The sequence below is a fragment of the Pelodiscus sinensis genome, chromosome 5, assembly GCF_049634645.1.
Source record: "Pelodiscus sinensis isolate JC-2024 chromosome 5, ASM4963464v1, whole genome shotgun sequence".
Classification (NCBI taxonomy): domain Eukaryota; kingdom Metazoa; phylum Chordata; order Testudines; family Trionychidae; genus Pelodiscus; species Pelodiscus sinensis.
Window position 1 is genome coordinate 53680209 of NC_134715.1, and position 15315 is coordinate 53695523.

Sequence of the window (15315 nt, forward strand, 5' to 3'; positions counted from 1 at the left end):
TCTTGGTTGGATTTAGATTTAAACTGTGACACCAAAGGGGAAAGATGAGTGACTAACCCTGGATCTATTTACTTCATCTAAAAATTTAATTTTTAAATGAATAACAGAGTGCTACCAATATGAACTTTACTGGAAAATCTGTCAAGCACTTTCTCTAATTATTATATATCTTAGCAGTACAACAAATGAAAGGATTATCAATGAAATCATATTAATCTACGAAGGATTAACAGCATACTGTTGAAAGACTTCAATAGAGAATAGATGGTTTATTCATGGACTGCAAAAGGACAGTATCAGAGATTTAAAACATGCAATGATCTTTTATTATATATTATGCTGAAGGAAAGTATAGAACTCGGAGCAGCAAAAATTCAAATGGACTGCAAGAAAGAACGTGTATATAAAGAAAACACTCCACACTGTAAAGACCAAAATAGTGATATAGTATCCATGAAGCAGAATACATTATATATGCTTACTCTCTATTGTTTATTCATTTTCTGTGAGTTTGTTACCATTTGTGTTCTCATTTTAATTTAGAATTTTAAACTTCTACATACTTTATACAAAAGGTCTCAAGTTACAAAAAGAAATGGAATTTTATTGAGCTTTCTGAATATTGGAATTGAGAATGAGGTGTTGATTTCCTACTCTAATGGGTGTTTCTAACAAATACAAAGGACCCCTACTACACACACATCTTTCAAAAGCAACTGATCATGTAAACTCTCAGTACAAAATATGGAAATTATGTTGTAGTAGAAGTGATTAAATGATTAGACATTTCCTCTTTGTTGATGACAAGATGAGTTTACCTCCTCAAGACAATCATCAGGGCTCTAGATTCCATAGTCACTCCTATTCATCTAGTCACTTAAGCACATGCTTAACTTTAACAGGACTTAAGAACATTCTTAAATGCTTTGATGTTAGAAATGAACATGTGCATAAGTGCTTTGCTGAATGTGGATGCAGTAATGAATCAGGACCTCTTGATGACTTCTAAGTTACTGCATAAATAAAAGTACATATATATATGCACACACGTATCAATGTATGGATGAGAGGATTGATTACGAGGTTATTATATTCAAACTCACACAAAACATGAATATGAAGAAACAATATTTAAACACAAAAATCTCTCTCAAATTGTGCACTGTTATAATCAGTGAACATTAGAAGTTACACTTAGGCCCCTACCAAATTTATGGCCCATTTTGGTCAATTTCATGGTAGTAAGATTTTTTTTTTTACTGGAATTTTCATGATTTCAGCTAATTAAATCTGACTGCAAAAGGACAGTATCAGAGATACTGATGCTTTTACACTATACTATACATTCTAGGGGTTCCAACCCCTCAAAAAACCTGGGGTGAGGGTTTCAAGGTTATTGCTGGCTGAAATTGGTTGAAATCCTGCTATCTTTATTTTTGCACTGCTGCTGGTGGCAGCACTGCCTTCAGAGCTGGACATCTGGAGAGCAGCAGCTACTGCCTAGGAGCCCAGATCTGAAGTAAGAGCTACTGTCAGAAGCAGCACAGAAGTAAGGACGGCATGGCATGGTATTACCCCCTATCCATCTGTGCTGCTACCTGGAGAGCTGAGCCCTCAGTCAGCAGATGCCAGTTTCTGGCCACCCAGTTCTGAAGGCAAAAGTGTAGAAGTAAGAGTGGCAATACCATACTATGCCATCTTTATTTCTGTGACGCTACTGGTGGGGCACAGACTTCACAGCTGGGCACTCAGTCAACTGCCACTCTCTAGCCACCCAGCTTTGAAGGCAGCGCAGGAGCAAGGTTGGCAATCCTGCAACCCTCGTACCATAATCTTACAACCTCTCTACAACTCCCTTTTGAATCAGGACCTTCCAGTTTGAGAAACACTGGTCTATCCTGTACAATCTATATAGCATAACATAAAAGCACAGAAAACACTAGATTTCACAGAGGGAGACCAGTTTTCCAAGTCTGAGACACATTTTTCATGGCCATAAATTTGGCAAGGCCCTACTTATAATACTCTAGAAAAACAATGTGCTATCATTAAGACCGGATGTTAAAGTTGACTCAAAAGCAGTTCCAGCTTCAAGCTAGAGGACAAACGTAGTAGTAATTCAATGGGCTGAGCCTATGGGCCTGATCCTACAATTAGCTTCATGTTCTCAGTGCCCACTGATGCTAATGGGAGCTGAGGGTGCTGAATAACTCAAAGGATTGTGCTGTTGGAGCACAACAATGAAGTATTACATCGTAATTATATTCAAAATCTAGGATGTCTGCTTCTCCTCTGGAAATCATTTAATCTCTGATTAAGGCAAAAAAAAAAACCTCTCCCATCTCACTTTACAAAATTCCCAGAAAACCAATATATATATAATTCAGTTGGCTAGGACTTTCCAGAAAGACTAAAACAAAGAAGCACCTGCTAATCTTCCTTTCTGGCTTAATAGTAGTAGTTGTTACAGCTTCCTTTAATTTTTCATCTTGTGAATTTGTTCTCTTCTAGAAAAATAGAGAGAGAGCTAGTGAATGCTACAGAAGAAATCCATGAAAATTCATACGACTAAATATTACAAAAACTATAAATATTCAAAAAGGTTTGAAATATACAAAACACTTAGTGGAAAGAACCTATGCTGCTAAAATAGATAACCCCAATCTAGTCATAGCAGTGAATGGTAGAAATGAGCCCAGACATAGTCTTGCCTTGTTTCTAGATTGCAGATTCAGAAAGAAAAAGTCTTTTCCTTCTTGGCCCCACAGAAACAAAGTATAAAGTTCTATAAATATTTAATAAATTAAGGCAAAACAAAAAAGTATAGGGATTGATTACCACATTTTTTTTTAAAAGTCAGTTAGTTATATACCACAGACGGATGACTCCATGGTCTTAGTTATGATCTCTCTCTAATAGTGCACCATGGCTATTTCCATCTTTTTAATAGGTTAAGTTATATTAAAGCCTTTCACAAATAATATGATCACCCGAAGATAGTTCATGCAGTTTCAATATCTATCACACTTGGCTTTCCACATATAGGTGAGCATACTCTGAGTCTTTCGGACTGGAGATTTTGGGGGAAGGGAGAGATGGATGCACCCACATGCTCACTCAAGAGAAAGATTGATTTTCCTTTGTCAGGACCATACCATTAGGCTGTGTCTAGACTGGCAAGTTTTGCGGAAAAACTTGCCAGCTGTCTACACTGGCTGCTTGATTTTGTGCAAAAGCACTGACGCTCTACTGTCCAAAATCAGTGCTTCTTGCGCAAATACTTTGACGTTCCCATTCGGGCAAAAGCCCTTTTCTGGAAATGTTTTTGCGCAAGACGGCCAGTGTAGACAGCTAAAAACTGTTTTGCTCAAAAAAGCCTCGATGGTGAAAATGGCGATCGGGGCTTTCTTGCGCAAAACCGCGTCTAGATTGGCATGGACGCTTTTCCGCAAAAAGTGCTTTTGCAGAAAAGCATCCGTGCAAATCTAGACACTCTTTTCTGCAAATGCTTTTAAGGGAAAAACTTTTCCGCTAAAAGCATTTGCGGAAAATCATGCCAGTCTAGACGTAGCCTTACTGACCCAGTTAACCTTTGCTCCCCTGTCACTTTTGCAGGAGAGAGAGAGATATTTTTGCTTTTTTCCTCTGAAAAATACTTTTCTAAACATAAATAACTGCAATGTTTCTATTCATTTCAAAACTGAACATTAATACACTATAAAATTTTGATGATGAGAACTGCTTGTAAAACAGTAAAACCCTTGGGACTTAGTATACAATAGTATCTCAAGTACTTTGTACTTTTAGAATGAACTGCTTCCTTAAGTCCTTTTTTTCACTGAATATCCCGAAGTATGGTACTTTCCTTCAATTGGTATGTCATAGTCAACCCTCAGAACATAAAGTGGGTAATGAGGAGCACCTCATAAAGTTTTGTTGTTAAAAGTTTGCACTAATGGTGCTCTTTGCGACACTCTCACAGCAAGAGATTTAAAAGCCAGCTTTATCTTTAGTGCAGCAAAGCATGTGTTTGACTCAGAATGAACTGTTCCCACTTCACACTATGATGATCCACTTGCCAGTTCAGTTCGCTCTGTCTCCCACTTATCAGAGGAATTGGCTGTTATAGCAATAGGCACTGGTTTAGAGAAGAAATTGCCTCACCTAAATATCTTATATGGAATTTCCCTTCCACAACCCTCCAATGGTACTTCTCCCATCCCCATTTGCCACAACTCTTCAAGGCCAGTTCCTCTCTATGCCCTTCCTTAAAGGTCCTGCCTCCCTTCAAGCTTATGATTATCACAGCACCTTTCCTCCACATCTCAATTTACCTTTAAGATCTAATCATGGGGTTCAGCAAGTTTTGCAAACTCTCTTCAGGGTCAGATTCAAAGCCTGCTTTCTGAAACAGGAGTGCCCTGCAATAAAGACCTTCCTTCCACTTTGTAAGCCACCTTTATCTTCCTCACCAGCACAATCAACTCCTCTGCTGCTTCCCAGTCCTGTTGCTCCCCAGCCTACTTTGCCATCTGCACAGCAGGATTTCTGAGAAAAGCTAAGTGCCATAAGTCTCAGCTTTCTCTCACCATCAGTGAGCAGAGTAGTTATTCAAGAATAAAGTCACATTTATTCTAAAATAATATAGCTAGTCTATAATAATTTAGTCCACTATGCCTAGGCCAGTCAATTTTTCCTTGAAGATAGAGTGTAAGGGGTTATTTGGGAAGAGTTTAAAGTTCCTGATCTACAGCAGGATTTTTAGCCCTTTTATTGCAACTAAATAAAAACAATAGCTTTAGCTTTAAATGAATCTAAAATGGAATGAAAAGGTTTCAAAACAGTTCTAAGTTTTGTGACTTAAGGAGACTTTGGGGGCATGGGGAAAGGGTAGACCAACAACATTTCAACCTATCAGGAATTAGACAGAGAAAAATAAAATGTGAGAGTTAGAAAAAAAAATCTGAAACTCAACACTAAATATTGTATTTCTGACACTGTGTTCTCACCTGCTACATTTTTTATGTGAGATGTCTCATGCTTTGCTCAGTTCAGAAGCTTAAACAAGCCCATTTGTATAGGGGAAATTCAAAAATACCAAGGTACTGTGTTTAGATAGTACTCTTGTTTGCCAGCCTTGAACCATAGTGCAAGAGTCAAATAGCTCATAACTAAAATAACAGCATTAGTTTTAGAGAACTCTCTTCCTCCTGATGAAGGTCATGGAAACAACACTATTGAAATAAGAATTGTGAGCAAACCACAACTACATCCTGTATTTTCTGAATGAAAACAAATCAATAACCTAAAATAATGGCATCCTAGTAATGCTACAGCTCACCTATACAATCTGTTATCCATTATCCAGCTTTCCCATATGCCTTTTAGTGAAAATGTTGTCAAATCTATTTTAAAGTTTAATGAACCCATTTAACTTTGTTGTTTCTTTTAATTTTCCAAAGAGCACATTAAAGCTATTCTAAACAAACAACAATACCCTTAGTGTGTTGATGTAAGTGAGGCTACAGGCACTTTGTGGGTCTGCTCTTTGTTTTCTCAAAATTCACATTCTATGTCTGGTGCATTTTCTGTCATAAAATGAAATCAATTAGAACTGCAAAAATATTCTAAAGGCTGGTTTTATTTCTATGTGAAACATGTTCACTACCAAAAGCTTCTCTTTTCAGATGGCTTTATTTCTGATTTTGGTTTAGTTTGGGGTTTATTTTGGTTTTTCCCCTGTTAATGCAAACTGTTTTCTTTTAACTGGATTACCTATTGTAACTTAGTGCCATGCAAATGAAAATGCCAAAAAGTAAACACACCTTGCTTACACACTAATTTATTCACCTGAGACTTCTCTCTTTAAATCCTATGTAGAACATTGACCCAGTGTTCATAGCAATCGTTAGCAATAGTTCCCCAACCCAATTGTGAAAACTGCTTCACTGAAGTGGAGCAAGGTCAAAATTTTCAGAACCATTATAGAAAGTATCTCAATCATGCTGTATCACACAGAAAATGGGTTTGTCGCATCCAAAATAGTTAATAAACTGTCTCTACTATAGGCTCAGAAGGACCTGTTGTTCACAACCATTGTCCACAATGGGTCAACTGTATAACCTTGGCTAAGGTTAGAGTCAATGCCATCTTCTATGCATCTCCCAAGGAAGCATTTTTAACCACTGCTTCTAATATGATAAAGAACGATACTGGCAATTATATTCCCTGTGAGAGACCATTTATAAAAGACAATATTAAAGATTAGTGGCATGAGCAAAAGGTATTAAAATACTTTCATATGTGCATGTATAGATTGCTACATTATGCCTACATCTATATTACAAGCGAGGGCTGTAATTTCCTAGCTCACATACACATACTCATGTCATCTCTCTTCAAACTAGCAACAGTATAAATGATGCAGCTGTGGCAGCATGGATACCTGCAATGGAGTGTGCTGCGTACAAACCTGCCTGAACTAGTAGGTATGTAGTATGCATGGCTAAGCCTTGCATCTGCAGCTGCTGCCAAAGCTACTGTGACTACATTATTTATAGTCACTCTAGCTCAATGAGACCTTGCATAAATACATGTACACAAGCAGGGGAATCACACCCCTGGTGAGTGGTGTAGACATAACCTAAGACACATATCTCCATGGATATCCTATCTTGTACTTCTGTTTTATGTTCCATGTCTTATTTGAACTATTGTGACAATTTAATTTAGCAATAATCCTACATTCAATATTATCTAACTCCAGATGAAACACACTTCCCAGCTGCAGTTCTCACTGTTGTCTTTGAGAATTAACTGACTGTTGGGGTAATTCACAATTCTGACTGTTAAAAGAAGACAAGAGGGAGAGTGCTTATTGTACAAAGACTAGATTTAAAGCATTTTCCAAAGGGTACACAAAACAACTGACTATATATACATAAAAGTTTCATTTAGTTGAGTCACCATCATTAAGAGACATTTAGTGACGTCATGCAGTTGCAGAGTTGCTCAGGTTCCTGCTGTGACTATCCACAATTCTGTCCAAATCAATTTAAACTATCAAACCTCTATCCTCCTTTTATACTCAGTTTTATTCAGAAATAGAGCCTCCCTCCCTTTTAAGAACTAAAGGGATATTTAAAGAAAAGAAATCCTTCCACTTTTCTTTCTGCAAGCCTTTCAACCTTCATGGGAATTCCCATATAAGCTGCAATATGTAATAAAAATTAAGATTTTATGAAGTAGAATACTATGTTCAGCTCTGAAAGTTGAAGAAAAAGTTGAAAATGTGGATGAGTTACCCCCAACTGATACTTGCTATAATAAATAACCTGTAACATGAACCCCAAAACTATTTAGCTAAGAAATAAAATATGTTTAACTTTTGTTAAATTATTTCATTTCTTTTAGACTTTGTATCAGTTGTAACTATATAGACTGGACTAAACATCACCCTTTGGAGTGCTGCATATTTTTCAGTATTTAGTAAATGTTCTTTTAAAATCACTGATTGTAATTATTATGGTCCTGTTGCTACACTGCATTTCAGAGGACTCAATTTTGCATTTTTTAGCCCAATAGAAGAAGCCTCATATTGATGAAGAGTAAGATTTTGTTTTGCCAAAATTATGATTACGGTAATGAAGGATGTGAATGACAAATTAAAAATAAATCTAATTCCTTTTCACAATGAAAGTTTGGACTATCTAGAAAAAGGGATTTAAAGATGTGATAATAATTAGCACGCTTTAAATGTTTAGTGAAGAAAGTCCTTTAACGCACACTAAACTTGTCAAGTTTAAGTGTAGGCTTCTTGAGTACATGGAAGCATATGAAAAAACCTGGTGAAATTACAAACATAACTAGTTTAGCCCTATAATGAAAACTAGGGTTGCCAGGTATCTGGTTTTTACCCAGACTGTCCATTATTTGGGTCCCCTGTGGTAAAAAAAACACAGAAAATACCGGTGAAATGTCCAGTATTTCCTGTTTGCCTTGGATGGAAGCCCGGTGGGGACAATTTTCCCTGGTTGCGTTTGGGGGCAGGGAAGAATGAGGAGCACGGGGCCATTTAAAGGTGCAGTGCCCTTTTTTCCCCTCAATAACTGTAGTCTCCCCATCCCTCTTTTTTTTTTTTTTTTGGTCAACAACTTTGGTTCCCTCCTCCCCCCTCCCCGTTTTTCTTTTTTTTTGCTCAACAGAATTTTTTCCCTGTGTTTTTTTGGGAGGGGAAGTTGAACCATCTGGCAACTCTAAAGCCTCAAAGGAAAAACACTATTTGATAATACTTTGGCATATATAACATGAACTCCCAGTTAAGAAACTAGATTTCAACATTCAAGTATATACAATATTGCATGAGAAATGTATTAGAAGTGATTATTCATTTATCAGTTTAGTGTGGTATCACATACCTTTTTCTCTGATACTTTTATTATTGGACTCTTTTGCTCCACTTGTTTTTGCACTTTTGAAGGTTTCTTTGTTACCACCCCTCTCCAGTCCTGGTATTCTTTGCCTAGGTAGAAAGATCAATCCAGAATAATACATTATTTACCCATATTAACTATCCACTAATCCTACTGAGACAAATTCAGCCCTCATATTAGTAGGTGAAACTCTCAAAGATATCTGTGGGAATGGCACCCACTCACTACACAAGCAGTCTTGTAAATGGGAACTACTTCCACAGCACACTTTTCAAATAATTTTCACCCTGCCTGAGATCTGGTTCAATGACAACAAAACTAGTAACATTCAAACATTGCTCCTCATGGGATCTGGTTTAATCCAGTCTTCCAGATTGCTGCAGACAATATTAAAGGAAACTCCAGCTGACCAAATCTTCTCCTCAGATTTAAATGGTTTAGCTCAACATCCTGTTACAGCTTTCCAATGGAGACCATATTCTTCTCCCATCCCCCATCCACTAGCTTCTTTCTTGCCACATATTCTACATGGAGAAGCCCACAAGGATCTCACCAAGTATCCCACCAGACCAAGGAAAGGATATTCCTATACATTCCTGCTTTGTTTTCCAAGCATGCATGCTAGACTTCTGATTCTTATGTTTCTTGAAATTACCAGAATGCCTCTTTACAGGGGAAAAAGCCAGAAAGAGGGCTGAGCTGGGCCTGGAATCCATTTCAGAATGTCAGACTGCGCTGTAATACTTCTTTGTGTCTATCTGGATCAGCACAATATGTCTATACAGCATCCAGAAGTAGACAGACTCACACAATCTCCATTAAGGTTAGAATGCTAAAAATAGCACTGCACATGTTGCTACCTGGGTAGGGGGATGGGGCATGGGCTAGCTACCCAATTACAAGTCTGTCTGACCACCCGAGGGGCTTGCCCTTGCCACCATTCATACCATAATATCCATTGTGCTACTTTTAGTATGCTGCCTTGAACAGCATCTGTCTATCTGGTATCTAATTGACCACTCATTATCAGTGGGAAATAGGTCAATGGAGGGATGATAGGAGTTACTATAGAGAACTTTCTGGGTGTCTGGCTGATGAGTCTTGCCCACATGCTCAGGGTTTAGCTGATCGCCATATTTGGGGTCGGGAAGGAATTTTCCTCCAGGGTAGATTGGCAGAGGCCCTGGAGGTTTTTCGCCTTCTTCTGTAGCATGAGGTACAGATCACAGCTAGAGGATCTCTGCATCTTGGGGTCTTCAAAGTATTTGAAGGCTTCAATATCTGAGATATAGCTGAGAGGATTATTCTAGGAGGGATGGGTGAGATTTTGTGGCCTGCACTGTGCAGGGGGTCAGACTAGATGATCATAATGGTCCCTTCTGACCTTGGAGTCTATGAGTCTATCCAGGCTCAGAGGCTCACTGTCAGCTCCAGCACCAGACCTCAATTTAGTTAATAATCTAACTAAATAATAATCTAGACCTATACAATACTTAAAAAGTCTGAAAAAGTAATATCAAAAGAAAGGCTACACATAACCTTGTTTTGAGATAAATATGACCACCCCCACCCACTACTTTGTCAGCTCTGAATAAAACTTTACCTGTCAGTTTTACCTGCCTTTTTTTCAGGTATAACCAGCATTCACAGTTTTGAAAGTAGCGGAGTTTTAGTTGCATTACAGGGGTAACATTTGCTATGGAGCAGTGGTCTCCGCTCCACAGACCTTGGTTTGTATTCCTGGATTTTTATAGCTTCTTAACAGCTGACACTGCAGTGTTTTCTCCAGGCCTATGGGGGCTGTTTTGGGGCAGGCTAGGGCTCCTAATCACATTTCCACAGCTTCCCTTCCTAAGCTTGCTGGCAGGAAGTAGCAGATGAAGCTTGGGCCAGAGCACAAACTGGAACGAGCTAGACCCCAATCCCAGCTTGAGACTGTCCTTTGGTGAGGCACAGCCCTCTGCCCCAGCCTCTGCCAGCCCCGTGCCCATCGCTACCCAGGACAGAGTTGGAACCCCACTTCTCTGCCCCTCTTTGGGATTATATCAGTCTGCTTAAATGCCACAAGAGGCCAGAGCCTTAGTGGGAAGATGACGCAAGAATACTGGCACAACTTTGCCCATGCGAATTTTTTTTCCCTCAAAATTTCCCGTTATTTAAAACTTAATTCCAGTGAAAATTACTGCACATTTACTCTACACCATTAACACGGAGTCCTGTGTCACCTTAAAAACTAAGGGTATGTCTACACTAACCCCCTAGTTTGAACTAGGGAGGCTAATGTAGGCATTCGAAGTTGCAAATGAAGCCCGGGATTTATTTGCATGTTCCCTTCTGGTCGCCATTTTGAAATTCTACTAGCCCGAAGTAACTGCCCGCGGCTACACGCGGCAGTGAAACGGCAATTCGAACTAAATCCTTAGTTTGAATTAACTGTTGCACCTTTTTCCAGGGCTTCATTTGCAACTTTAAATGCCTACATTAGCCTCCCTAGTTTGAACTTGGGGGCTAGTGTAGACATACCCTAACTGATTTATTTGGGCATAAGGTTTTGTGCGAAAAACCCCACTTTGTCAGATGCATGGAGTGGAAATTACTAAAGCAGGCATAAATGTACTCCAGCCTAACTCCTCATTGTTCCCCATTACCCTGGTGTCCCATCAATAATAGTCCATCTAGAGAACACTGGCCTTCTGATTCCAGTTCCACTGATCATGATACATCTTTCTATTTGATAAACATTTTAATATGAACATTAAAACAAATAATTGAAATGCAGCCCCTCATTCCTGTCCCACCTGCCAGAGGACGCTAGCAGATAGCGAAGTTGGAGTCTCATGTTTACCACAGACTCAGCTGGTTACATCATCTTTGGGATAGTGCAATCAGGCCAGAAACCACAAACTATTACTGGGTGACCACAGATGTAGTGATGGAATCACTCCACTCCAAAAGCCACAACCAGAAACTGTCTCTCTCTAGTGGAATTTAACACTGTTCAGTTTCTGACATAGCTCTACTGGCAGAAGTGACGAACTGCTCCTGCAAAAGATTCACACTGGAGTGACTGTGGCAATCCTGGCTGAAAGAACTTCAGGACAAGAACATCTGTTATCATTTGTTTAAGCCTATCAAATACCTGAAGTCGGGGACCTGCCTAGTGGCACTCAGCACCTTGCCTTGTGAGCTGATGTGTAGGTTCTGCTCCTGCAGGTAGACGCAGACAGAACTCAGAAAAATTTATCATTCCTAGGAAGCATTATGCCCCTTTCACATCCATGGGAGCTGTTACCTACCAGCTCTGTACTCTTGGGAAGCCAGGGAGTGACACTCATGGAAAACTATCCCCCTCTCTCAGGCCTCTGCTAGAATCAAAGACAAAGCAATGAAAAGGCAGGGGAAGACAAACCTACACTGCTTCAAACAAGGGTGATACAATTAAGGAAACACTCCAGCCTCATCTGCATGGAAAATAGCACAGAGCGACATCTCCATTAGCATACAGAATGGAGACCAGTTTTTCCAAAGCAGGAACTGCACTGAACTATGGGATACCGAAAGCAGAGAAGCACTGCCTGATGGGAAATCTCTGTTCCAGATGCTGATGAACCCAGGCCTGCTCACATCCAAATTAGTCATCAGACCAATTCTAGTCAGAGATCCTATTGACATCCAAAATACTGAAACTGCCTAGTTGCATTGTGAGCTCGTTCAAGGAACATCACCCATAACCAGGTGTGATTAGTCTCTATTGTCTCACCTTTGTTTACAAAAAAAAAAAAAAATCCAGTGTTCTCTTCGAACTTTTGTCCTATCCCTATAAAAACTCCTACCTTTGCCCAAGAAAAACTGTTCTGATACCTGGATTTAAACAGCATCAGTTCCATTGAGACTTCTTCATCTCCTGTCTAATTGTGCTGGGGGCTCTGCTCTGCTTGTCTCCTGCCCTCTGGTCCCCCGGCTACCATCACCATCTGGGAATCCCAATCAGTGCAAGCTTCACGGGATGGTGAGGTCTCTCTCTCTCTCCCTCGCAAGCATAGCCTCCTTACTCTGCCCTATGTAAACTGTTATATGGTTAGCTAGCTCTAACATTTGTAATCAGTTTCCATTTAGATTTAATATTGTAACTGTTTTGTGTGTTTGGCTATATATTCACTACCCAGAAATAAATAACTTTCATTGTTAAGCTGGTTGCTTCTCTCTTCCTTTTTCTTTCACTCACTCTTCCTCAAGGGGTGTTGTTTTGGCTTCCCCATTCGCTCTGCAATAACGCTTCTTGTACTCAAGCTAAAGATCCCTGTAGTGCCCAAAATCCTGTGGGCTTTGCTCATCGTGTGGTTTACTAGAGAATGACTACAGTGTGAAAGTGGGCATAGGGGGTGCTGAACCTGGGGGCTTATAAGGATGGCAGCTTAAAGTGCTGTTTAATCCAGACCACTGAGTCCAAAGGCTCATGAGGATGCAGTGTGGCACTGTTGTTAAACCCAGCCTGCTGAATCCAGAGATATAGGAGGGGTTAGCTTCTGAGTGCTGATTACCCAGTCTTTTCAGATGTGCTCTGTTAGTGGGTGTGAGTGTCTGTGTGTGTTGCTAAGGTGGGAAGAACCCCATCCTGAGGAACATAGTTCCTGCAGGAGAGCCCCAGTGGGAGGGGGAATTGGCAGCAGGGAGAATTCAGCTCCATAAAAGCACAAGTAAGCACAAGCAGCACGCTGACAGAATTGTTAACCTCCCACAGTTCCATAAGAGTAACCCTAATAAGTGAGCATACCCCAGAGTATTGGGCAAATCTGGTAACAGAGCAGCAAGTTGCTGACTTCCTTGAACTTGTTTGGATCTGCTTTGTCTCTCTACTATGAGCTAATGGCCAAACACATCAGGTGTTTGAATTACATTTTTTCTGCATTAAGTTCTATGCTCTTGTCTTTGCATTGCTATAGAAAAACTTGTTGTCTTTCATGGTCCCATTCAGCTTTTGCATCACTGCTCCTTTCACCTGCAGCAAGCACAACATCTACATCTCAGGCACTCCTTCCAAAGCTGAGGAGAGTCTTCTCTGGAACACCTCGGGTACTGAGCTTATGCTCCCTGGAATGCTCTTTCATCTGTAGTGAATAAATGGTGTTGCAAAGGTTGTCAGCATACTGGACTCTTGATCCAGGATTATATGCCAAAATACACATTCCTCAGGTCAGAACAAAGAATCTGGCTTTGGACAGTACTGGCAAGATTTCATCAATTTTCAAAACAATTTCAATGGCTTTGGATCTACACAGACGGGTAATTTACCCATTCGCTTCTTTATCACCACCATGCTGCATACTATACAAGCACTGGCCTAAACAAGTGCTAAAATACCTCAACTTTCACACTCCTTGAGTGCTGGATTACACGGTGCCACTGAAATTTCTGACATAACACACAGGTTCCTTTGTAGGGCCTACTTACCATCACAGTTTTATTTTGAGATACCTATCATCCTTGAAAACATCCCCAATACGCTTTAAAATGGTCTCTCTTGTCCATGGAACTTCCCTTTTTGCACTGTAACTATAAAAATGCTGATGATAACCCTTGATGAGATCCAGAGCTTGTATGGCTGCATTCGCTTAGAGGGGTCTGTGGCATAGGTTCCTACCACTACAAATTGCACTTGGTGTCATATATGGTTTTTCAGGAAACATTGTTAGGAGGTCACAGTTTCCTATGGTGTTTGTTTATTATTCTCTCATTGTTCATTATTAGACGGTTCCTGCTCAATCTGTGTTCAAGTTAAATTCAACCTGAGCAATCACACTTAAGATGGTTCTACTATCCAGCTGAAATTACAAAGAGCATTCCCCATTTAAATTTGTTGTATGGATGTAAGTTGGCGTTGCCCTATGCTGCTTTCCTGTCCCAACAGCCTGAACTTGATGTGCTGACTCTGAGAGCCACAACCTCATTGCCATTTTGATGTCCTCCACTTGTACAAGTCTGACCACGATTTTCCTAAGCCCTTTTTCTGTTCTTGCACAAACGGCTATAATTCTTGCATTGTCCTACCACCACCTCTCTTTTATCCAATCAGGCTGTCTTCCTTACACACACACACACACACACACACACACACACACACACACACACACACACACACACACACACACACAATGTATCTCATGATGATTTGGAACGAACACACACACACACACACACACACACACACAATGTATCTCATGATGATTTGGAACCCTAGCCACCTGCTCTCCTTCACTGTTATCTCACTGCATCTACATCTGGAAGTGATGTGCTTCCTAGGGCTTTCATTTTATCTCAAGACTTCCACTGCATATCCCAGCCCAAACATCTGTATAATGTGAGTTCACCTTCCTGGAGCAGGCTGGTCCCAAGGTGGTGATCCCAAGTGCTGCAGACCATTCTCCCCTGAATCAGGGATCAAGATATACAAAATTGTATACAGCAGCCAGCATACGTTAGGCAGTAACATAAGCGTTATCCCCTCCCCTTTGGATATGTCTCTTATGAAAAACCTGTGTCACTCCACAGTTGCTTTCTGCTTTGGACAGAAGGGCTCCAATGGCTATTGTGAAGATTGAGGCAGTGGTGAACCGCAGCCCTCTCTGCTTTGTTCCTCAATAAGGAAAAATAATAGTTTCCTGCTGTTGAATACATTCCTGATGTTGAACCCTCCTGCCTGGCCAGGCCTGTTTACAGCTCAAACATCTCCTTCCACTGGGTCCACCACTGGGCTAGGTTTAGATCCCCAAAAACCAGGGTTCCAGGGGGCTTCACGTGGATTTAATTGCTCATGCTGTCAGCTGCTGCACTTCAGACAACTAACAGCTCGGATGCTGTCATTATGTTTCATTGACAAAGAATG

General features: G+C 40.2%; 1 protein-coding gene across 10 annotated transcripts in view; it reads right to left on the reverse strand.

Moving 5' to 3' along the window:
* The window catches only part of IQCM (IQ motif containing M), a 157227-nt gene that overhangs the window by 99319 nt on the left and 42593 nt on the right, over positions 1 to 15315 (reverse strand). For all 10 annotated transcript variants that reach the window (XM_025185509.2, XM_025185513.2, XM_025185499.2 and 7 more), the window contains 2 exons: positions 8418 to 8521; positions 2428 to 2507 (listed from right to left, as the gene is read on the reverse strand). In XM_025185509.2, the coding sequence (XP_025041294.1) occupies positions 2428 to 2507; positions 8418 to 8521 (184 nt within the window). The remainder of the gene's footprint in view (positions 1 to 2427; positions 2508 to 8417; positions 8522 to 15315) is intronic.